At 38.9% G+C, this 22976-nt stretch overlaps 2 protein-coding genes across 8 annotated transcripts in view; one reads left to right on the forward strand and one right to left on the reverse strand.

Moving 5' to 3' along the window:
- The window catches only part of veph1 (ventricular zone expressed PH domain-containing 1), a 60980-nt gene extending 50561 nt beyond the window's left edge, over positions 1 to 10419 (forward strand). For all 4 annotated transcript variants that reach the window (XM_067507072.1, XM_067507070.1, XM_067507071.1 and 1 more), the window contains exons 13-15: positions 3772 to 3908; positions 7256 to 7309; positions 7439 to 10419. In XM_067507072.1, coding sequence (XP_067363173.1) covers positions 3772 to 3908; positions 7256 to 7309; positions 7439 to 7621 — 374 coding nt within the window. In that variant the 3' untranslated portion in view covers positions 7622 to 10419. The remainder of the gene's footprint in view (positions 1 to 3771; positions 3909 to 7255; positions 7310 to 7438) is intronic.
- A 2878-nt stretch (positions 10420 to 13297) lies between these two features.
- ccnl1a (cyclin L1a) lies at positions 13298 to 22837 on the reverse strand. Of its 4 annotated transcripts, XM_067507091.1 has the most exons (10): positions 22196 to 22583; positions 21864 to 21938; positions 21130 to 21239; positions 19238 to 19358; positions 19046 to 19110; positions 16527 to 16626; positions 16279 to 16383; positions 15942 to 16195; positions 15182 to 15280; positions 13298 to 15042 (listed from the first exon to the last, which is right to left on the reverse strand). In XM_067507091.1, the coding sequence occupies exons 1-10, from the start codon at positions 22433 to 22435 to the stop codon at positions 14565 to 14567; spliced, it is 1647 nt and encodes a 548-aa protein (XP_067363192.1). In that variant the 5' UTR covers positions 22436 to 22583; the 3' UTR covers positions 13298 to 14564. The 4 variants fall into 4 exon arrangements, 3 of the variants coding, with proteins under 3 accessions (XP_067363192.1, XP_067363193.1, XP_067363194.1); XM_067507092.1 differs by lacking the exon at positions 21864 to 21938; XR_010914614.1 differs by lacking the exons at positions 13298 to 15042; positions 15182 to 15280; positions 15942 to 16195 and adding an exon at positions 18540 to 18553 and having other exon boundaries at positions 16365 to 16383; positions 22196 to 22837.
- Between the last annotated feature and the right edge of the window lie 139 nt (positions 22838 to 22976).

A 22976-nucleotide genomic window follows, 5' to 3' on the forward strand; every position in this document is an offset into this window, starting at 1 on the left:
CCTGTGGTCACATTTTAGTGCTAAATCTGCCCCTCGGGACAGGATTCCTTCCTGTGAATGTGACAGATTTAGCTCTAAAATGTTACTTCACATGGAAAGATGTAAATAAAACTGTGTCTGCTTCAGGACACAGAATTCTTGACTTGTAGGTCACCCTCATTATTTGTTTATGGGTTTGGGTTTACGTGTATGTTTTGCATCCTGGCCTCACTGTTTGATGTCATCATGTCAGACTGCGGGTTGTGAAGTGAAGCACATGCCTGGGGCTAACAACAAATCCAGTGATCAGTCACCAGGTGTTTGCACCAAAGCTGTTTGACAGAAGATTTATGCATCAGAAATGTTTCTTTCTGAACCCAGAATTTTGAAATATTTATTATGCAATGCAGGCGAGTCGTCTCTCAGAAGTAGTGGCAGTGTTGAGTAGTTTGCAAACATCTCAGGCCACCATTACATTTAGCAAGGCTGTGATCATTAAGAATATTTATTTCTCTTTATTCTTTATTTAGTCTCTTTATTAGAATTTATCTACAAAATAAAAGAAATATAAACACACTAATATGAAATATGAACAGTATTATAAAATACAACAAAATGCTTCTAGGAGTATCAAGTACTTAGTGTGACCCTCCCTTGCACTTAGCATGTCAAAATCCCAAAAATAGAAGGTGACCAAGAAAACTGTCAAAATCTAACAAGAACTTTCTCAGTTTCTGGCTCAGAATCTGGCAGCTCTATCTAAATGCAAAGTGCTTGACCAGGAATGGCTTTTGTCGAAAGATAACAGGCAAGAAATCAGTTTTTTCGGAGGCTGAAAACGCTGAGATTTGCTAAAGCTCGCAACGATTGAAATGAAGATCAGTGGAAAAGAATGGATTATTTTTATATTTTTTGGGTTTAATTATCAACTAGTTGGAGAGAGGTGAGTAAAACATAGTGGAGGGTCTGTCGTGGCTGCATTTCTGCCAGTGGTGTTGGTGATACTGATGGGATCATAAATGCTAAAAAATCGTAGTTTTTCATTCGCTTAGACATTTACATTAACATTTATTTAGCAGCTTTTTTTAATTGAGATAACAAATCCTGTTGCACTCTACACCTGCATGTTTTTAGATAATATGTTGAAATACTGTTTAAATACATAAATAATCTCCTGAGAAAGTTTTCTTGGTTCATTCCTGTCACAACTCTCTGGCATAAGCTTCTAGACTAGACCAGTTGTGACTCTATAGGCAGAGCATTTTACAGTTTTCTCTCTTCAAAACAAGGGACATTTTAAATATAACTAGAAACTATTTTTACTGTACCGCATCAGATTTCATTCATTATTCCACATTGTCAAAACACATAAAATGTGAACACTGTAAATACTATTGTGAGCAACACGGGTTCTAATCAACATGACACTGGATGTTTTCCTTCGTCTTTGATGGAGATTCACAAATTGCAACACAGGAGCATCTTTTACAGATGGATAAGGATGAATCGCTGATTGAAGAATTTTGCATAAGGGGCTGCATACATATACAGTAGGGACTTATAATTTCTATCAGCTGGAAACGTGATTTCCTTTAGTTTTGCTTTAGTTTGACACAGTATTGAGAGCTGTTTTTATTTTCCAGTGTGACAATGTTCCCAAGTGCACAGTACTGTATATAAGCAGTGCTGTATCTTTAAAAAGGCGAATACACACAGTTGCTTATTATTTGGACTGTAAATCTTTCAATAAGGATGGTTAGTGAACATTAAATATACAAAAAAGATTTTTTTTCTTGGAAGTAGCTACTACTGTCATTTTAAATAATAATTCATTTTAAATTATAATTCTTCCCACATGTAATTTTAGCTGTACTTTGTAGTAGTCGGATTTATTTGCCAAAACTTTGAGTATAATGCAGGTGAATAGAAAACCACTTTTTGCTGAAGAAGGATTCCCGACATGCACCTGTTTAAGAGTTCAGGCAATTATTTAGGTAAACAGGGGTGATTGTTTCTGAATTTTTAAAATTCTATTTACCTACATTGTACTGAGGTGGAAATATCGTAAAGACAGACATTAAAATCTGGAGAAAATAAGCTAAAACTTTAAGCACAGATTAGTGAGAGAATTCATTTTAGTTCAGATGAACTTACCACTTAAAGGAAATATTTAGGATCAATCAGATTACCGACACAGTACCTATTATGTACTTAAAAAAAAAAAATGTCAAGACAGACTTGTAAAGGCCTTGTGGAGCTCTCACTTCCTGAAATTGTAACTTGTTTGACCGTCTGTCGAAAAGTTACAGTAAAGGGTAGTTAAATAATAAACACATCAAACAGAAAACTGTAAAAAAAAAAGCTCCATTTTGTCCTGTTTTCTCTTGTGATTTGGGATTGGATGACCTTCAATGATTTGTCGTGTTTGGCTTCGGGTACCTCAGTGAATCATCTTTTCAACATGCCCACGCATTTACACACACTCTCAACAGATGGCAGTTATCTCTTGTCTCCTGTACTCAGTGATGCTGATACAAAAACTGGTTTGTTTGGTGGTCTTGAATTACTGGAACCATACCTGAACCAACCAAACATCTGAGTATCACAGTCAAAACTCTACACAGCCACACACATGCAAAAAGAGGTTGGGTGCAAACATTTGTACTGTAGCAACAGCTTAATTAATCAGTTACTCTTGACTTGTACGTTGGTATATTGATGGAAAAATTAATCTGCGATCACTTAAAGCTTAGTTTATTATTCGGCCAAAACAAAATAAACTGGTCATTTGTAATCAAGTAAAACATCCATTTACATAAGCACACGCACAAAAAATACATGTAATGATGTATGTAATAAGACACACACTCAAATTGGTACATGATCCAACTCAGTCCAGGAGGTCGATGTGGGTGAGTGTTTCTAATCAAACCAGTCCAGACAGGACCATGTGGGAGTTCTCTATCTGAGAACACACATATTGTAAAGCTGAAGCAAATGTTTTTTTTTTCTTTTTTTCATTTAAACTGAGCGACTCATTAATGTTGATTGTGCATAAGATTGTATGTATTGCACATTCTTCATACATCTACAGTTCAAAGTGCCTTAAGGTTCTAAAACTTTACAATTAAGGACACAGAAACAGAAATAAATAAAACTAAGAGAAATTTGAAACAGAACAGATTGACGCAAAGCTCGGGCCAGCAGAGTGGTTGTGTTGTGCTTTAAATTCCAAAATGTTAAATGTTGATTCGCTTTATTTGGAGAAGCATAAGGTCATGAATTAAAAAAGTCCTCTGTGAATGAAGAGGCCTGCAGGGTGTCCAAATTTGGTGCAATCACATTTACAGATGATGCGTTCAAGGTAGTTCCAGCTTAAATGCACCATGCCTGGGCTTTTGTAGCACAACCCTGTTTCCAAAAAAAATTGGATGCTGTGTTAATTTTACACTGATAAGTCCTAACATCAGCTGGGGTTTATATGTTAATGTGTGTGACAGGGGTCGGAATTGGGAAAAAATCTCGTGTGTAACCGCATACTGGTCAGCGTGTCCATGCTGACTCCTGTGCGAAACAATTCCTGATTCCTTTAAAGTAAAAGGAAACAGTTGAGTCATTATAATGACATACCTTTCACGTAAATCTATTGATTGCCACAGTAAGCATAAAAAAAATCCTAAAATACACAAATGTGTCTTGAAATTCACAAATATGTCTTATTGTTTTTCATAATTCTTTCTTGTTTTTTTTCTTTCTTTCGCGGTTGGTCTGGTGGTCTGTGTGGCCTTCTAGTTGTGAACCAGGAGGGACAGCCTCTGATCGAGGGGAAGCTGAAGGAGAAGCAAGTACGCTGGAAGTTTATTAAGCGCTGGAAAACCCGCTACTTCACCTTGGCAGGAAACCAACTGCTCTTCCGGAGAGGCAAATCAGTACGTAGCCAATGAAAATGAAGCCTCCTCACACAAACACATACACACAGGAGTATATAGCACAGTGTCTCTGGCTTTTTGCTTTAAAATTGCTGATTTACATTTTCCTGTTCCGTATCATTTAAAACATGATGAAACTCTGCATGAAACAATGGAAATCCCATCTCATGATAAGCTCAACTGTTCCCTCGGGAGCATCTGGTGAATTCGCCTGTAACAAACCTTGGCCCCAGTGGGGACTCTTGGGACACTCCCAAAGCCAAAGCAAGATGCTGCAACAACATGAGTCACCCTCACCCACTTTAACTCAAAGCAGATATCACTACACATAAGTAGCAAGCACAGAGAAGGAGGTACTACGTTGTAAAGTATGTGTGAGTGAAAAAAAGGGGCGAACATTGTCATATGAGTAAAGGTGAGGAGTTTTCCCCCTGGGTAGCTAGAGCACATTTTTTCCTCCAACCTCCCTGTGTTTGCTGCTGACTTACAATAATGCTGACTAAAGTCTGACGTCACGATCCGAGAATTATTGTGCAAAGGGAAAATTTTGCCTTATCAAAAACATGATGTGAAAGCAGCACGACTGAAAATGTGTTGAGGTCAGAGGTCTGAAAAGAATTAGCTGAAGCAGAAGGTCAAGTTTGATTTTATCCAGCTGACAAAAAAAAAACAAAAAAACATTTTCAATCAGCTCAATTTGTGCGAAATGTTGGAAGTGGACTTTTATTTCACCTGTGTGTATCCATGCCTATATCCTGCTTTATCGCACTCATGGCAGAGTGAAACAATTAATTGTAATTGAAATAATTCCCACTGTGAACAGGAGATTGGACGTCCTCTGGGTCTTTAGACTGTGGCATGTTTATACAACCAGCTTCTGTAAACTAAGACAGAACTATTACATATTATTACTATAACTACTATTAGACAGTAATAGCTAAAAACAGGGAAATGTTTCCTGGTGGTGGAAGAGAAGAAGTACAGTTCTTATTTTTTTAACTCCACACAATAGTCTTTGTGTCTCTCCTCCAGATGGTAATGCACTCCTCTGTTTTGCAGCAGCCACAAATTGGAAAGGTTTTGTGGCTTTGTTCTCCCAGCTCAGTTTGCCAAGATGCTCTGGAGGTGGTTGGTATGTTGTGAAAGACCTTCTCTCAACTGTCGAGTGAGTTTAAGAACCAAAAACAAAAGCATCCTCCATAGTGAATGGTCACGCAGCTTCAATACACTGAGAAGTCTGACACAAATCCAATGGTTGAGTCTTACTTTAGTACTCAAGTTGTAACCTTTATTTCTGTTAGCACACTTGTGAGGGGAAAAAATATTGTGATTGCTTAGTCTCAGTGTGTCGTCTGCCAAACACCAAATGTTTTCTTCAGCTGGGACCAGGGAAAAGCTGGTGCTGAAGTGCGTCCAGGCCTGAACGTGATTTGTCCCAGAGATGGTGAGAGATCATGAGAATATTATAATAAAGGTGGTATTTTGCACACCTACATACTATTCGCACACTTCTGTCATCTGTTTGTGAATGAAGAGCAACATTGTGAAGCACTTTGGATAAAAGCAGCTATATAAGCAGTTCCTTTACCAGTATGCAGTTATTAGCTAGTTGCTGCCTTTCCTATAACAAAATGTGGCACATTGTGTTTTATATTATGTCTGTATGAAGGAAATATCATTCATTTTAATGTGCTTTATTGATCCCATGGGGGAATTGTTGGGGCTTCTATTCAAAGTATTAGTGAGGGGTTCAGTGTCTTGTCCAAAGACACTTTAACATGTCACACAGCCACACCACACATCTGATGCCCAAATCTTCTTAATAACACTTTCCTACCTTGGCAGCCAAATCTTTATTTATCTTTATTTATTTCACTGTTAAGACACTAGAACTTTGCTTGTGCTATGTAATCCATTATTGTGTGTGTGACCACTGTATGTTAAATTGTTTGTCACTGAAATGTATTATTGCATTGGGGGCATTATGGTAGTTACAGTGCATTCACAGCGGCTGTAGCTCAGTTGGTAAGGCAGTGGTTCAATCCCCGCCCCCAGCTACATGTCGAAGTGTCCTTGGGCAAGACACTGACACATTTTACCTTTTTTTTTTACCATTTATCCACTTGCCCTTCAAAATCCTGCATATGATTTAAGAAGAGACACAAAAAGCAAACATGCACATCACAGAGGAAAAAAAATAACGTGATTTGACAGAAGATAAAATGGTTCTGTTCATCAGCCAAGTGCTGTTCAACTGTTGTGTCAAAGTTAAATAAGAACAACAGTACAAATTGTAATAATAATACAACTGTAATATATAAAAATATACAGATCATTTTGTTGTTTCAACAAAAACAAGTACGCATCTCAAGACACTGGAGTTTGTTTCAAAATCCACAGAATCCTTGGCTTCATTACCAGCACTACTGCCTCCTAAATTACAAGCTGTCAGATGCACTAAAGAGTCAAAATATCAGCAACAGATATTGAACGTACACTGCCAGTTAGTGAGGGGTTGAATTAGCACATGACACCACTGGCATAAATCCTCAGTGGGAAACAGAAATCAAATGCTCCGCAGCACACCAGGGAGGTAAAAACGTGAACTTGTCTACTCTAGTTGAAGGCTTTTCAACACAAACACACCACAGAAAGGATGTGGACAGCTGCCATGACTCTCGCAGCTTGCTCTGGTTAACCACATAACTAACTATGGTGTAAAAACACACGACCACATCTCCCTACATATACACACACACACACACACACACACACACACACACACACACACACACACACAGACATTCAAAATTAGACTTAGTTGAGGTAATGCACAGATGTGAGGTGCAGCTGAGCAGGAGGATTTTGTGTCCTTTCCCGGGGAGGCAGGAGAACAACAGTTAATGTGTAACTGTTCATCCAGGGAATTGTTTCTTCTGTGGTTCTGAAGAAACCGATACAAAGTTTGGAGGTTTTCTCTGACATGGAGACAATACTTATTCATATACTGCAAAAATCAGGTACAAATCTTAAAGGAAATCTCTTTGTCTCTATGTCTTGTGCATTGTCCTGTTTTTAATTTATTAATTAGATTGTAATTTTAAGTATTACACAGTTCCATGTTATAAGATAAAATAAAGCACATTTACTCATTTTGTAAACTTAAGTTAATTTTTAAAGTCACTTTCTTATTTATGCTACAGATGTACAACAGATTAACAAAACAGCAAATACATTGTGTTATCAAATACTATACAAGCTACACGACCTATTTGATTTTCCTGAATTTTCATTTGTTCTGTAGTTGGCTGAAAATTTCTCACATTTTCCATGTCCCCACCCCACAGAAGGACGAGCTGGAAGACATCCCTATTGAACTGAGCAAGGTGCAAAGTGTCAAGGTGAGGAGTTACGTTGTAACATTCTCTTAATAACAAACCTCAAAAATGACGACTACACTTAATTTGCTGCAACACCATCTCAGCAGAATTGGGACTCTCAACATCTTTATTTCCTTCCTTCTTGAAAAGGTTGTGGCCAAGAAGCGCCGTGATCGGGGTCTGCCACGCGCCTTTGAGATCTTCACTGACAGCAAGACGTATGTGCTGAAAGCTCAGGATGAGAAACGCGCTGAGGAGTGGCTGCAGTGCATCAATGTGGCCGTGGCTCAGGCCAGAGAGAGGGAGAACAGAGAGGCTACCACCTACCTGTGAGACTCAACACTGAGATCGACGTGGACACAAACGGGCACAAAGGCCCATCGGGCTGATGAGAACAGGTAAAACATGTTTTGCTACAAACTGCCTGAGCCGATGAGAAGAAAACATCACAGCTTGTAAACATACTGTGGCAGCATTTATTAGAACAAAACTCAACATACACTGCCAGTAGCACTTCAGTAGCACCAGAACATCATACCTTCAGTCTGTGTTGTACAATGCCAGCAATGGACAACAATCCAAAAGAATTATTATGCAGTATTTGGAAGAATCAGACTTGTTAAACAGGCAATAAATGCCTCACTGAATGTGTGCATCCACCCAGAATGGGGGGTTACATATTGAAAATTTCTGACTTAACTAGTACGGACCAAATATAATGTGATATATAATTCATGGACTCTTACAATGTATGTTACAACACATACGTGTTCAACGCTGCACGTGTCAAACCCGAAGCCTCCAGTGAGCTTCAGCAACCAAACAAAGCCAGCAGCCGGAGAAGTGTGGTATTTCTGAGTTTAATGGTGCATTTTCACTCCAGAATGGTTATTTAACAATAAGGACTTAATAGAAGCAGTGACCTCATAAAACTTCATAAAAACTTAAGCAATAATGAGACTGAAGACTTTCTTTGAAAGCAAGAATGACGAAGAGAAGCCTAATGCACAGCAGATGGAAAGGAAATTTGATGCCGGGGTTTAGTGTTTGTGTGTAAGAGAGAGAGAGAGACAGGGAAAAGGGGTTTGATGTAGACTTAAAAACATAACAACACCATTCCACTGTTCAGGTTTATTAGGGGACAAACCACAGCTCCTCAGCCTCTGTAGAGAACTGGCCGTTTCCCTGTTTCCAGTGTGCGTGCTGAGGTTTGACAGCTGTGTCCATCTTCTCATTAAACCCCTGGCAAGTTGGAACTGCACATTTCCTAAAAAAACATGGATGTAGATAGTCAATCTCGTGTTTTAAATACTTTTATCAGTTACTAAAATTTTTGGCTCCATAGTCAGCAATAGTAACAGCTCATGTTGGGTTATTTCACAATCAGAAATGTTTTATCCAACAAGGCTTTATATAAAGAAACCTAATTGTATTTCCTTCTCTTGTGCTAAAGTCCCTATGGGTGTGTGCAGTGGTCATATTTCGGTTCTTTTGCAATCTTAATATTATATGAACTGGGCTATTTTGAGTTTTCCTAAAAAGGAAATGTCTGCAACAATTCACTCCATGTTTTACGAGGAGCGATGTCAGCTCAATTGTTACTTAGCAGTGGAGGGTGGACCACACATTTAAAGAAAACAATGAAGTAAATTTGTGGTTTCCTTGTGGATTTAAAAAAACTGCGCCATTTCTATCATATTGGTTTTACAATTGTGTTGCACGTTTTATTGAAACCAGAGGGACAGAGACCAAATATGATCTATCTAGTTTTAGATGTTTATAACGTTTAAAAGCTTATGTGTTTTGAATGAAATGGAGGTCAGAATATAATCGTTGAAAATTTGACCTCTTAAGATTTTATTCATGAAGCTCTGCTCTTATATGAGAAATATGGTAATACCTTTGTCGAGCACCATATTTCCCTGATGTTGCTCACCTAACAGGATGCAAACGACAAACACGTCTTGACCCAGTTTAGTTTGGAACTAACTAGACAGCACTAGACAGATGTTCACAGCTGACTTTGATCTTGATCTGTATCCATGGTATAGGTTGAAAGTACTGTATGTGGAAAGCGTGTTAACATTGTCATTACGAGGATATAACAATAGTTGATCTACGAATCAGCACGAAGTAATCAGTGTGGTCGTGCCTCTTTGTGACATACCCAAAATGATCTGTCCCAAAACAAACACTTTAAGTCCTTGTGTGTCAGATTTTGAGCCTCAGGGCCATTATTTACCATCAGAAACTGTTCACACATTCATATAGAAATGGACTTGTGACACACATACACACAGTATTAGATGGTAGCTGCTGGCAAGCGAATAAATCCACCTCTACCCTCATGTTTAGACCTCTGCCGCACACTCTACTGTAAATGTAGCATGAAGCTGACTTTACCCTTTTAGTTGCACAGTGTTGATTGTTGTTTAAAGTGAATGTGTCATTATATGAATGTCAGCGCTGTCTAAACAGTGTGAAGACTGTCTGCTGTCACGGTGCCATGTTGGCCCAGTTTTCAAACCTGTGGGCCCAACATTGTTGCTGAAGCAGGCAGTAGTTTAGGCTAATAAAAGGCATCTGTAAGCAACTCTGTAGGTAGTGTAGAATATCTATCTATCTAACACTGAACAAGTTCTTACCTTGAAGCACAATGAGATTACATTTACAGTTCAGAAATCAGACATCAGGATGTACAACACTCATACACAAACTACGTTGTATATTTGTGTATAACATGATTGACACAAGTATTAATATTATGAGGTATATACATTTTTGAGCACAAATTTCAGCCTTGTTTAAAGAATCATAGGAAATGTTTTTCCCTCTTGAGTGTTGTTAAATCACATTTGATTTTATGTTTGATTTTTGATATAAAGGTCAATATTTATTTTTACAAGTGCTATTCTAACATAATTTGTCATGTCTGAAAACTACTGAAACAGACATTGTATACCTTTTCTTCTACCTTACAATAAATTGATTCTGCAAACAAATGAATGCTGTATGTTATTGACAATTAATCTGTATATAATTATAGATTGTAAATTTGCCTGTTGAACCATTTGCATGTCTGACACTGCCTTGTTGTCTTTTTCCTATTACAATAAACCTGTGTCCTCCCATACCAGGGTTTGGTTTTCATTCCTAAAAGTAAACAAAATATGCAAACAACATTTCAGAAATTAAATTGTGAAATTTGAAACTGGTTTTCTAGATCATCACAAGACGAAAAATTATTTGAACAAAGTGGAAATTGTTTGTGTGCAGGTCCAGGCTTGCTCACAGTAATAGTGATGGTCCCTTTACTTCACTCCTCTTAGCTGAACACACAGAGAAACAGCCACAGCAACGTACATCACCTCCCACGTATTTCCCATAGATCATCTCATTACATCCCATTGTAAATTAGAACTGGGACATTTCTTCAATCAAATGTGCTCCGGCTTCAAACCCTTGAGATTCGATCTCTCTCCTACAGCCTATCTTTCAAAATCTTTTTTTTACAGATCCACTTTCACCTTTCAGCTCTACTGAGCCTAGTAGAATAGATACAGATACAGATTTGTGGTGCTGGCAAATGGACCACAAGCTATAGAAAATATCTCTTGCATGAAGCAAGGATTATGTGTTACCAATTTACCACATGAAAATGACATTTCCACTATATTTTGGGAATTGGAATCAGATCTAGTACATCTGATAAAGTAGATAACTGCAACTTTTTTGACTATTTAACACCCTATAATGTATATTAATCCTACTGTATTGTATGTACTACATGTGAATTTTGGAGCCCTGTCACCAGTTGGAACAGACAAGTTTATCTTATCTTACTAAGTAGGAGCCTAATCATTTCTTTGTCCACCATATATATCTACTTTTATGGTGGACAAAGAAACATAAATATAAAATATGTTTACGGATTCCGCATTATTTAAATTAACTTTTGGCACAAAATACAAAATGTGCACCTGTGTAGTTACTGGGATACATCAGCATCCCAAGAATCATCCCTTCACATTGCCAGTCTCTAATGAGCCCCAACCAAAAGACATTTGGCATGAAGATCTTTGTCCAAGATCTCTGCCTTTCTCTGTTTTTTACATTTCCACAGAGTAATACAGGGAATGTGTTTACATCTAGTTTGTCGAAAAAACAGCTCTGTTCTATTCTAGGTTTCTAGATCCTAAGATTTCAAACCTGGTCACTCTGAAAGAGCACCAGCATATCTCTGTGGAGAGAGAACTTTTCAGAAGAACAACCATCATCGCAGCACTTCATCAATCAGGCCTGTTTGGTAAAGTGACCAGACAGAAACCACTCCTCGATAAAAGGCAAATGACAGCCCACCAGAAGGACTCTCAGACCATGAGAAACAAAATTCTCCTGTCTGATGAAACAAAGATTGAACTCTTTGGCCTGACTACCAAGTGTCATATCTGGAGGAAACCAGGCACCGCTCACCACCTGGTCAATACCATCCCTACAGTTAAGCATGTTGGTGGCAGCATCATGCTGTGGGGATGTTTTTCAGTGCCAAGAACTGGGAGAGTCAGGATCGAGGGAAGGTGAATGCATCAATGTACAGACACATCGTTGATGAAAACCTGTTCCAGAGTGCTTTGGACCTCAGACAGGGGCGACGGTTCCTATTTCAACAGGACAACGACCCTAAGCACACAGCCAAGATAACAAACGAGTGGCTACAGGACTCTGTGAATGTCCTTGAGTGGCCCAGCCAGAGCCCAGACTTGAACCCGATTGAACCTCTCTGGAGAGGTCTGAAAATGGCTGGTCACTGACGCTCACCATCCAACCTGATGGAGCTTGAGAGCTGCTGCAAAGAAGGATGGGAGAAACTGCCCCACTATAGATGTGCCAAGCCTGTAGCATTGTACTCAAACAGACTTGAGGCTGTAGTTGGTGGCAAAGGTGCTTCAACAACGTGTTACCTAAAGTCTAGGATTTTTTTCATTAATTTGTAAACATTTCAAACAAACTTCTTCCAAGTTGTCATTATGGGGTATTGTTGGTAGAATTTTAAGGAAAATAATGAAATTGATCCACTTTGAAATAAAGCTGTAACATAATATGTGGAAAAACGTAATGCTTTTTGGATACACTGTACACTAAGTTCAAGCAAAATTAAGAAAATGTCACTATTTGCAGAAATACCCGTATGTCACACTAGACACGTGGATGTGTTGAGAAGGGACAATAACCCATATCATTTAAATGTTATACTAGTGGGATTATTTACTTTTACAAGACTCAACTCTATTTACTGTTCAACATAGTGATAATATATGCGCAGCCAACTCCCTGTACAGCAAGTCTGTTGAAACCATAAGCTCTTCCTAAGACCAACAGCACCCTCTGGCTGCGATTAACCACATCTACAAGAATAAGGATTTTTTTCCTAAACTTTATGTATAAAGCTTCCATACTTAATTTATGCCAAGCTTAGCACTTATCTAAGAAAGATTAGTTCCTGTTAAGTGAGATACTACATATAACCATCAGTCAGTCAACCTTGATGAGGAATGAAGAGATGAAGACCCCTATCCAAACTATACCCAATATATGCCAAAAGACTCTATGGCAGGGGTCACCAACCTTTTTGAAACAGCTACTTCTTGGGTACAGATTAATGCGGAGGCCGACCAGTTTGATACACACTTTTTAAATAACAAATTTGCTCAATTTACCGTTTATTATTAATTTAATTAAATGATATTCATCTATGTGAAGGCACAGATCATGTAAATGATTTCTTACAATATTTATCAAATGTGAGTTAAAAAAATAGCAACAAAAAAATTAGATTCAACTCATTGGTAAGCGGCGCTAAGTTGAGCTATTTTTAGAACAGGCCCCCGAGCTACTCATGTGGTCCTTGCGGGCACCCACGGGCACCATGTTGGTGACCCCTGCTCTATGGCTATGTTACATTGTCAGTACAGCTCATTATTACAAAAGACAGCCATTACATTAGGACGATTCAGTGGCATAACTTGTTTATTAAATAAAAATTGGACATGAACTCGTGCAGACTAAAAACCAGTGTAACAATGACAATCCTAAAATGTTTTTAAATCAAGTCTGCATCCCATCTGTAAAAAAAGTTATTTTTTTAAACTGTACAAAACACAAGCAACATTTGTCAAAAAAAACAAAAGAAAATAAAAATAAAAACCACACTCACCTGCTAGTCCCTTTATGTGCAAACATATTGATCTTTCCTGAATTATTTTATTTTACATTTATTCATTCAATCCATCCACTGAACAGTTTGCTTTTATAAATCAAAGCATTCACATTTTCTCAGTGGATATCCGTTCATTTTTACACTGTAAATAAGTTCCTTTCGCCCTAAAGTTCACAACTTTACATGTAAAAGCAAGAACATAAGGGTAGGCTAGAGGGATAGTAGAGGTGTGTGGGACAGGAAAAAAAATGCTATAGATGAAGGAAATGAGGACAGGTCTGGGACTGATTTCACAATGCTGATCGTCTCTGACCAGGTGGGGAAAAAAAGCCTCAATGATAACAGTCTACCTTATGCCATTTGTTGCTGCTGCTGCCTGGGTTTCTCATGTGCACACCTTTAATCTACGCAACTACCTGTCAAATATCAGATCTACGCGTGCTGTTGAGATCAAATCAAAGGGTATCATCAAGACATTTCTGCATGCAGAAGCCATATGTATGATTCAAGCAAATTTTACCTGGTTGGTGGAGTGGAGATAAACGTAAAGGCTTTACTGCACTTTTTTTGTTGGAAGAAGATTTAATGTTACTAAAAGTTTTTGTTGTTTGGCTTGTGCAACAAAATAAGGTTCAATAGAATCACCAATTCTGTAAATTATAAAATGTAACCAGCCATGTTCAGGGTGCATATGAGAAGCCCAGAAACGTGAATATGTTGGAAGAAGGCAGGTAATATACTTTCAAACATGGCATGTTCTTCTGAATACAGCCGATGTGCAGCATTTGTCACAGATGCTGCAGATTTTTCTTTCTTATCAAATCAGGATTCTAATCATATGATGTACTTCCATGTTAGTTGTAGTCCAACTAGCTCCTTACTATTTAAAGAACTTGTGAGATGAGTCTACCAACAAGATTGCAGCCAGTGCACATAATTCAATTAATAAACCAGGTTACTAGATAGTTCATAGAACATGCCAGATTTGATATTAAGTATACTGGGAGGATTTCAGTGAATATCAGCCCCAGAACTAGTCTGTGGGGTTGTCTGTCTCTCTCAGCGCCGGTGACGACTATGTCCTGAGTGCCCACCACTGCTGTGGTGTTTGCTCTTGTGGCTACGCTCCCTCTCCCTTTCCCTGTCGTAGGACCGAGACCTGTCCCTCTCCCTCCTTTCTCCTCGATGACCACTTCCTCGTTCATGTTTGTGTTTCTTTGAAGAGAGGTCAAAGGAGCTGCGGTCTCTGTCTCTCTCCCGTTCCCTTTCCCTCTCCCTCTCCCTGTCTACTTTGACTGGAGAACGGGAACGTGATCGGGAACGTGAGCGCTTCCTCTTGTGACCAGATCCGCCACCACTGCTGTTGTTGTGGCGTCCACTGGGCTTTGAGTCACTGTTGCTATGGTGGCTGGTCTTGGACTTTAGGTTGGGCAAGAGTGGTGAAGGCTGGTGTCGCCGAGGAGATGGGCTACGACTGTGAGAGCGAGAACGTGAGTGCGAACTGTAGGTCCCTGAGCAACTGCGTCTGCTGTTATAACTGTAATGTAAAAGAAAAAGGAGAAGATTAGCATATACTCAGCTGTCGGTTAACACATAGCTTTTATGCACGAAGTTTCAGTTTATAGGTTAAAAGTTAGACCAGTAACCTGTTAAGAATATAATAACATTAAACTTACTGTCTGCGAGGGGAGCGGGATCGAGACCGTGATCGTGTTCTTGAACGAGATCGACTTCCACTCCTGCTGTTCCTCCCAATCTTAACTTCTTTCCTCAACCTGGGGGTGTTTTGAAGAGATTCACAAAACCCAGATTACCGTCAATCCTTTGAACAATCAAAGGACACCTTCACCGATTCTAAACTTGCTTTTTTGTTGTAGTCTGGGTAGTACATATACATAAATACCCTTAAACTTCCCTCTATCAAAATATTTCTCTACTTCTAGCAGAAAAATGCCTCCAGATGACTTCCCTTTGTGAACCTTTAATTGAGATTAGGTTATTTTGATCTTCACACTATGCAGTTTCACTATGAACCTGCCCCACCCAGATGACACCATCTGAAGTCCTAAGGATGAAAAACATATGAAGATGTTTTTCAGCTAGAAAGAGAGAAATATCTAATATAGGGAAGTTTACATTTTAAACTAAAATCAAAAACCAAGTTGAAAATTAGTGAAGTCGCCCTTTAAAAATACTGAGCGTAATGCACTTGGGAAATGACTATCATTGAAGTAGTGGGCAAAAAGCAGGATAAACCGTAGACAGGTCATTTGTCTATTGCATAAGTCAGTCACACTTACGTTCACCACAGATAGCTTAATCTCCATGTCTTTGAAGTATGGGAAAACAATGAAGCACCCAGAGAAAACCAATGCAGACACAACTGATAATTGTAATATCTACACAAAAAAATTCTTATGTGTGTTATGTACTCACCCATTGTGTGGGCTCTTGTTGACCTGTGTCCGACTATCTGGCTCTTTTTTAACTGGTTTGAGGGTCTGGGGATTGGGGGACTTCTCTTCTACCTTGACAGCATTTGGGGAGGAGGGCTTGGAAGCAGGAGAGAAGCCACCAAGTGTGGACAATGCAGGGGTACCATCAGGATTCAGGCCTTTGGCCTTGAGCTTGGCCTCTGCCAGGAACACCTTCCTCCTCTCCACCTCCTTATCCAGCTGCTCATAGTTAGGCTGCAGAAGAATTGACAATATTAATGCTGTAAATAAGTCTTTTTGTTAGGGGGATATTCCTACATCAATGGTTCAAAAAGTACCTTTTTACGCATGTAGAGCTTAAGGGTGGTGGTGCAGATGTCTTTAATCTCTTCTTCACTGGCTCCGAATAGCAGGTACCAATGAGGTTTGGATGGCAAAGGTATCTAAAAAACATGTGCAAGATGTTAAGATTTACAAAAAGGACTGTATAGCAATAATCAATTTTATCTTATAACATTTGATTTAAAAACCTAATAAAAGCATTTTTGGCAAATATGAAAACCGTTGATTCATCATGTCCACTTACCTGCAGAACTCTGGCAGCAAGGTATATGCAGGCACAGGCAATAGTCTCAGCTTGAAACCTGACAAACACATTTGTCCTCAGGCTATCATTCATGTAGTTCCTATAAAGACAAGAAACAGACAGAAAACATAGCATCTTTTCTACAAGAAGCAACTTCTCACCCATACATACACTATGAACCACATCATTATTGTTAGTCGACTAACAACACTTCTCATCTCTTTACAATTTCATTTCTAAAAACTATTCTATGTTAATTTTTTATTTAAACCAATCCTTTTCCTACAACCACTAGGAAATGTGTGGTTGGTGACTTTTGAAACTGCATTAATGCTCTAGCTGGTCAGACTGAAGAACAAGTTACCATTTGTGAATTCAAGCATAAAAGACAACAGCATTTAATATTAATCATTAGCCTTGATGGCTACAAGGACAACAAATCTTTTCAGCATTGCACATGCTGAAATTAAATTTGCGTTTTGATCGGTCAAGGTTAACTTTGTCCATTTCTCTCTGGGGCATCCATGGAAAGCAGTATGTCACAAATAAATCATGACAGATATGAAATAGTCTAATGAAGACCTACCAAAACGCCCATCACTGGCCAAAGAGTAACCAGATTAAGAAAAGACGGTGGAGACAATGACACATGCAAGCATGCAGATGTACAACATTCATCTACAATTCAGTGGCTACTTGCAGATTTTTGCATCTGAGGATATGGGGAGGCACAGCATGCATGATTGCATCCACAACAGCAAGTATTTGGGAGTCAGAAGAGTCTTGATGAAACCAAGTGATGAATCACTGCTCTTAAATTTTTAAGCTTTGCATTTTAAGTGTCTGAACCATAAGGACTAAATATTTACTTCAGACTGAATTGGTTGTTCAACTGTAAAAATGCACATAACCAAAAAGTTTGAACTGACCCCTGTAAGTCAAATGAGCCTATATATCAGCAAGCCAATTCCACTATATGCCAACATATAATGTAGAGAAATTAGGTAGCACTGTACATCACTACTTGAGCGTAGCAAATTTGTGCTACAAAAGTATGCGAAGGTAGGCAGGCTGTCTAGGACAATAAATGAGATTAGCCACTGGGAAAGCATTGAGAAAAAAACAATAATGGGCAGGATGTTAATCAGGCAAGTATAGCATAGTGTGAGCATCTATGTCCTTTAACATAGAAGTCAAATGGAGAAAAACATGGGTGACAACAAAAACAATGAACAAAAACCTCGGGATAAAATTTAACCCAACTACATCCCAAAACAAAAGGGAAAAAAAACGCACAAAGCAGTGCAGCTTTCTTTCAATGGTGGAGACTTCTCCATATGCACACACTGCGTTTATTTCCACCCAGTGGAATAAAAAGCACTATATTGCTGGAAGTTTGTAGAAAACTTGACATATGGGGTTTGCATCCAGTCTAACTTGGCCTTCAAAAAAAATAAGACCTGAACCTCGCTTTAGCAGGTCAGTCTATGCCAATGCTACTATAGAACACATGGCCGTTGGATTCTGACTGCTGTGTGGGCAAGACGGGTCCTTCGAGGTAAAACGTTTGAACTGGATCAGCCTGCAAGACAGACACATGTCTGGACACCATGTCAGTTGGGGACAGGACACAGTACACTACTATTAATATAAAAAGGAAGGTAAAATGGTCAAAAAATAAATAAATAAAAATTTGTTCTGACCAACTTCATTGCTAGATGCAAGTAAACTATATATAAAAAAAAAAGCCTAAATAAATGTATCTGTAGCTACTTGTCAAAGTAGGTATTACAGTTGAGACCTTTTTAGCAAGACCAAAAAAATACAAATCCTTTTGGACACCCAAGAGAAAACAAGACGATGTTGGCTGTTGGGAAAGGCCCGCCCGCCCCCTTCAGTGAATCTCGGCATTGGGATTGGCTGTCTGGAGAGGGGCAGCCAGCCAATGGGGGGAGCTTCCTGAAGTCATGTGGTTGGAGGAGGCAGAGTTCAGAGGTTCTTTAAGTGACTTACCAGCATGGACTACCCTTTAATCAAAGAGTAGAGAGAAAGGACAAAGTTAAACCAAGTTCCCTGGGCACCGCAAAGCAAACAGACTTTACAGTAAAGCCATGTTAAGGGCAGACAGAGTGAGACACAGAACAGGTTTGCAAAAAATTAAAAAATAACAAAATAATAAAAATAAAAAATTGCTACATCAGGAAAAAATATTAAGAGGTGAAAAGGTTAAAATGAAGTGAAGGAATGGAGCAGTCAGACCTGGGCAAAATGGTTGTTGAAAGCTTTTCAAATCCATGCTTAAAACATGAGGGGCACTTGAATATCACTTATCTGACAGTTCTTTCCACATATGGGTCTCCCAAGTTCCCAGCAGATAAATCAAGTGCTCTTCAAGTAATTCAACCATTTGAAACTCGTTCAACTTCATCTTTAGCCCAGGTCTGGTGGTATTTCTTGCAGACATGATACATGTTGTTGCTGTGGGAGCGTGGTCAGAGAAGAACAACTAAAGAACTTACCAGGCCGTCTGGACAAGTGTCTGGTTCTTCTCACATTCCAAGACTTGAAGGTACATTACTATAATCTGGAAACAAAATGACTGCGTTATAAAACAAAACAACACACAGAAACAGACCCAGGTGTGTGGCACTGTTCAATTGGTACCGTTCTGCACTACACAACTAAAATGTTTGAGTGTGGCTTAAACTCACCTTGTGTGGATGCTTGACATGCACACAGAAGCCCAGTTCCTTCAGGACCCGCCGTTCCGCTTTGATGACTTGATTTTTGGTATTTATGTAGTTCTGATCAAGTATCAATGAACTTGGAGTCCTGGTTTATAAAGAAATCAAAATAAAATAAATTCCCCCCTTTCGAAATTAAAGTAAAAAAGGAAAGTGCCCTTCTGATTTCCTTGTACTCTGCTTTTTTCCCATTTCAACCAACTCAAAGCAACAGGTTAACTGTTTAACTGACGGTTTGCTGGGGTTTGCGGACTCCTGTGGTTCCAGTGAAAGCATATGGGATCTTTGGACAGCATTCAAACACCCTGTGTCACAGCTTTAACAGAAATATCAACTCAGATCATCACCAACATCACTACCTAAATGCCCATGCAATGCACATTTACAGCCGTTAAAATGGAAGTGTAACCTCAAATAAAAATGAAAACTAAATTAACTGTCACCAGTCATTCTCACCTTTTCTAGTGTGCTTTATGTTCATATACAGGTGTTCTGTAACAAACCACTGACTTCTTTTGATACAGATTCAAAGGAAATAAATAATTTAATTTAAAGAGTATATTCCACCTTCAGTACAAAATACTAGCCCACAAACATCCGATGTTTAAGCACAGCATATTACCAGTGCAGCTAAACTACAACACCCTTTCTTGCAATCAAAAATATTTCTAAACACAAAAAAAGTGCATTTAACTAATCACACCGGCCACTACATCAGCCTCCAAATAAAATACCTGCTTCTATAATTCTGTAGTTTTCCACTCCAACAGGAAAACAAGATAAATGTAACATTTTTGCCATTAATCTATCAATAGCAACAATAAAAAATGTTTATGTCCCCACCAAAAATCAAAATTTTAATAAATGAATAACTGAGTAATTAAAACGGACTCTATACATTATAAATACACATCTAAAACTTGACTAGCAACAAACGCCTTGCAATTCTGGATAAATATTAACCTACTGCAACTACAGCTCATGCACCGACACAAAATGTGACCTGCAGGGCCTGATAGCATTCAATTCATTTTTCTAACCTCAACAAAAAAGGTGATATTTCTATTAAAGCCATGGTTGACAGTTTGTGAATGGGGTTTTGCCATTTAAGCATAAGCAAAATGCACTGTGAGGGACAGTCAGAAGAAAACTACATTACCCAATGATTTGCAGATATGCAGAAAGATACCCAAAGCTTAAGACTGAACCACAGAAGTCCTCAAGGCGCCCCCGGGGGCCAAGGACCTTCGGCCAACCTGTCATCCCCGATCCCAGTGCCCCGCAGTGGATCAGACCACGGGCTTCTCCCATAGGAGGGGGTGGGGTGGGCCTGGGGGAAGAGAGACCCCCTCGCATCATGGTTGTCATGCCGACTGCTTCATCTTACGTACCATTCCACATCACCCAGGCTTTGGTAAATGTAGCTGGTCGCTGTTAGTTGGTTGCAAGGGAAAAAAGAAGCCAAGTTAATGCCGAGGTCTGTAGTAATAAATCTGAACAGATTTCTATGAAGACAAAGGCACACTGGAAGGGAAAAACAGTTGTGCCTTGTCTTACAATGAAAAACTATACTCCAACTTTACAGTGAATTTGCTAGGACATCAATGTCAAAGTAGTAATAAACTCGGATATATGTTGACAACTACACTTTTCAAACTACCAGTGAAGGGGAAACTGAAAAGTTTTAAAATGGTTTAGAGTACATGGATAAACAGAAGAGCACTTTCACATCAAAAACAGAGCATCATACATTTGATAAAACACAAAAACAAAACACAATGCAATATGTTTCATGAAATTAAAACAATATTAATTATTACCAAATATACTACAATACTAAATTCATTGGTAATGCTTACTTTTTGCCTCTCAGCTGTCTCAGATGATGGAAAACATTGATGACATCTCTTATTCGCCGTGGTGCTTCTTCAATCTTGGAGGCCAGGTTGATACAAGCCATTGCAACAATCTGTTAATATAATAAAAAGAAAACAGAAACGGAAGAAAGACTTTAACTTTCAAACATACAACGAGAGAGTACTGGAGTGGGTTGATGAGCACAGGCAACGTGACTTCTGGGATTTACAGCACTCTGAACAATCATATTTTGCCTAGCTATGTTATGCTAGCCAAGTATCAAGTTAAGAAAATTACTTCACTAAAGGAGAAACTACATTTATAAACAGGAGTAGTTAATATCAATATTACTACTTACACTGTTAATTGTTGTAACGGGAATGGCAATGTTGTCTAACATAACATAAATGCTTATGTTTTGGGATAAATGTTGGGGCAACTCTATCAAGTCAGACTGACCAAGAAAAGTTGAAAGGACCGTTATTTTTATCTGGGGAAAAAATAAACCCATTATAAAAAGGGTGCAGGTCTTCGACTAGACGAAACAATGTTCTGAACCAGTATTACTTTTGAATTTGTAATTTATGTCGTGGTGGTCTTACGCACTTGGGAAAGCGTTACAAGCATAGACAATATGGCTGCCACGAACGTAACCAAAACGTTGACGTTGTGCTCAGGTTTCCAGTACTACGAAACCAATAGCCTTACAATTAGCAACACACTTGAACGAACATACCTCAAAACTGTGCTTGACGTAGGACTTTGAGTAGAAAAAACGATGGAAGAGCACCTGTCCCGTTGCCATTGCCACCTAGCAAGAAAATACAAAGCATGATGTTCGTACTTTTTCCTTGTACGACCTAGCCCAACCTTACACAATGGGCCGCCGCCATTTTAACTTCACCACGCCAACGTCAAAGAGCTAACGTTAGCAAATGGCTAGTAACGAGGCCGTTACAAGTTGTGGCCTGTAAGACATATATGAACATCTACCCATTGCACATAAAACACAAACCAGCAAATACATATGTATACATACATATATATTTACAATTTAAGCGTGTTTACCTGAGGTAGCCGGAGAAGAATACCAGCAGACTGAATCAATTCACATCCCAGGATGCGAAGGTCGGTCTCGGTGTTCAGGTCGAGGCCGTCGAGCATGGACGGCGTCGGAGACAGCCTTTCCTCTGGTACAAGCGAGTTGTCGATCGTAAGGAACACTTCCGAATATACTTTGTCACCGATAAGAATGCCATCGTTGTTTGTGGATGCGTTGGAAGATAAGGAGAGAGGACCTGCGGCCATATTCGCCCAAAGAACTGCAGTTACAGCTTAGCTAGCCTCTACACAACGACGGCGGAGTAACGTTAGGGTGAACTGACAAAGTACGTGACGTCACCGCCACGACTGCGATTCAAACGCATGTGCACATCCGCGGTGAAAAAAAGTGTCGCATTATGCAATAAGTCAATAACGCCTGATTTTCTTTAATTCAGCTTGTAATGGAATCTAAACTATAAACGTTTATAACTGTATGTCAGTGTAACATTTCTTAATTATTTTTCTTCCTTAACTGCGCCACCATTCAACAGTGGCTGGACACTAAATACGGTTAATTACGTAACTTGTTACGTGAATATTTAAATACAAAGCTTTCAATTTCATATACAACAGTGTTTTGAATTCTGGTTATCTGCTTCATGCTTCATTAAAGAATCACGCGTAAGCATTCACATTCAAAATCATTTCAGAAAACAAATGGTGAACGAACAACGAAAGAAAATAGTATAAAACACTATGCCATATATATATTTTGCTATTCATTCCACACGTTAGCAAGACAATT

Source organism: Channa argus, chromosome 6 (genome assembly GCF_033026475.1).
Source record: "Channa argus isolate prfri chromosome 6, Channa argus male v1.0, whole genome shotgun sequence".
NCBI classification, from domain to species: domain Eukaryota; kingdom Metazoa; phylum Chordata; class Actinopteri; order Anabantiformes; family Channidae; genus Channa; species Channa argus.

What these genes read in the sequence shown, in the direction of transcription:
- ccnl1a (XM_067507091.1), bottom strand. Translation starts at nt 22,435, where the DNA reads ATGGCCGCAGGTCCTCTCTCCTTATCTTCCAACGCATCCACAAACAAC. An exon ending in ACGTCAAGCACAGTTTTGAG is followed by an intron (nt 21,240 to 21,863) that starts GTATGTTCGTTC and finishes TTATATTAACAG; the next exon opens with ATTGTTGCAATGGCTTGTAT. An exon ending in TTGCTGCCAGAGTTCTGCAG is followed by an intron (nt 16,384 to 16,526) that starts GTAAGTGGACAT and finishes CATGTTTTTTAG; the next exon opens with ATACCTTTGCCATCCAAACC.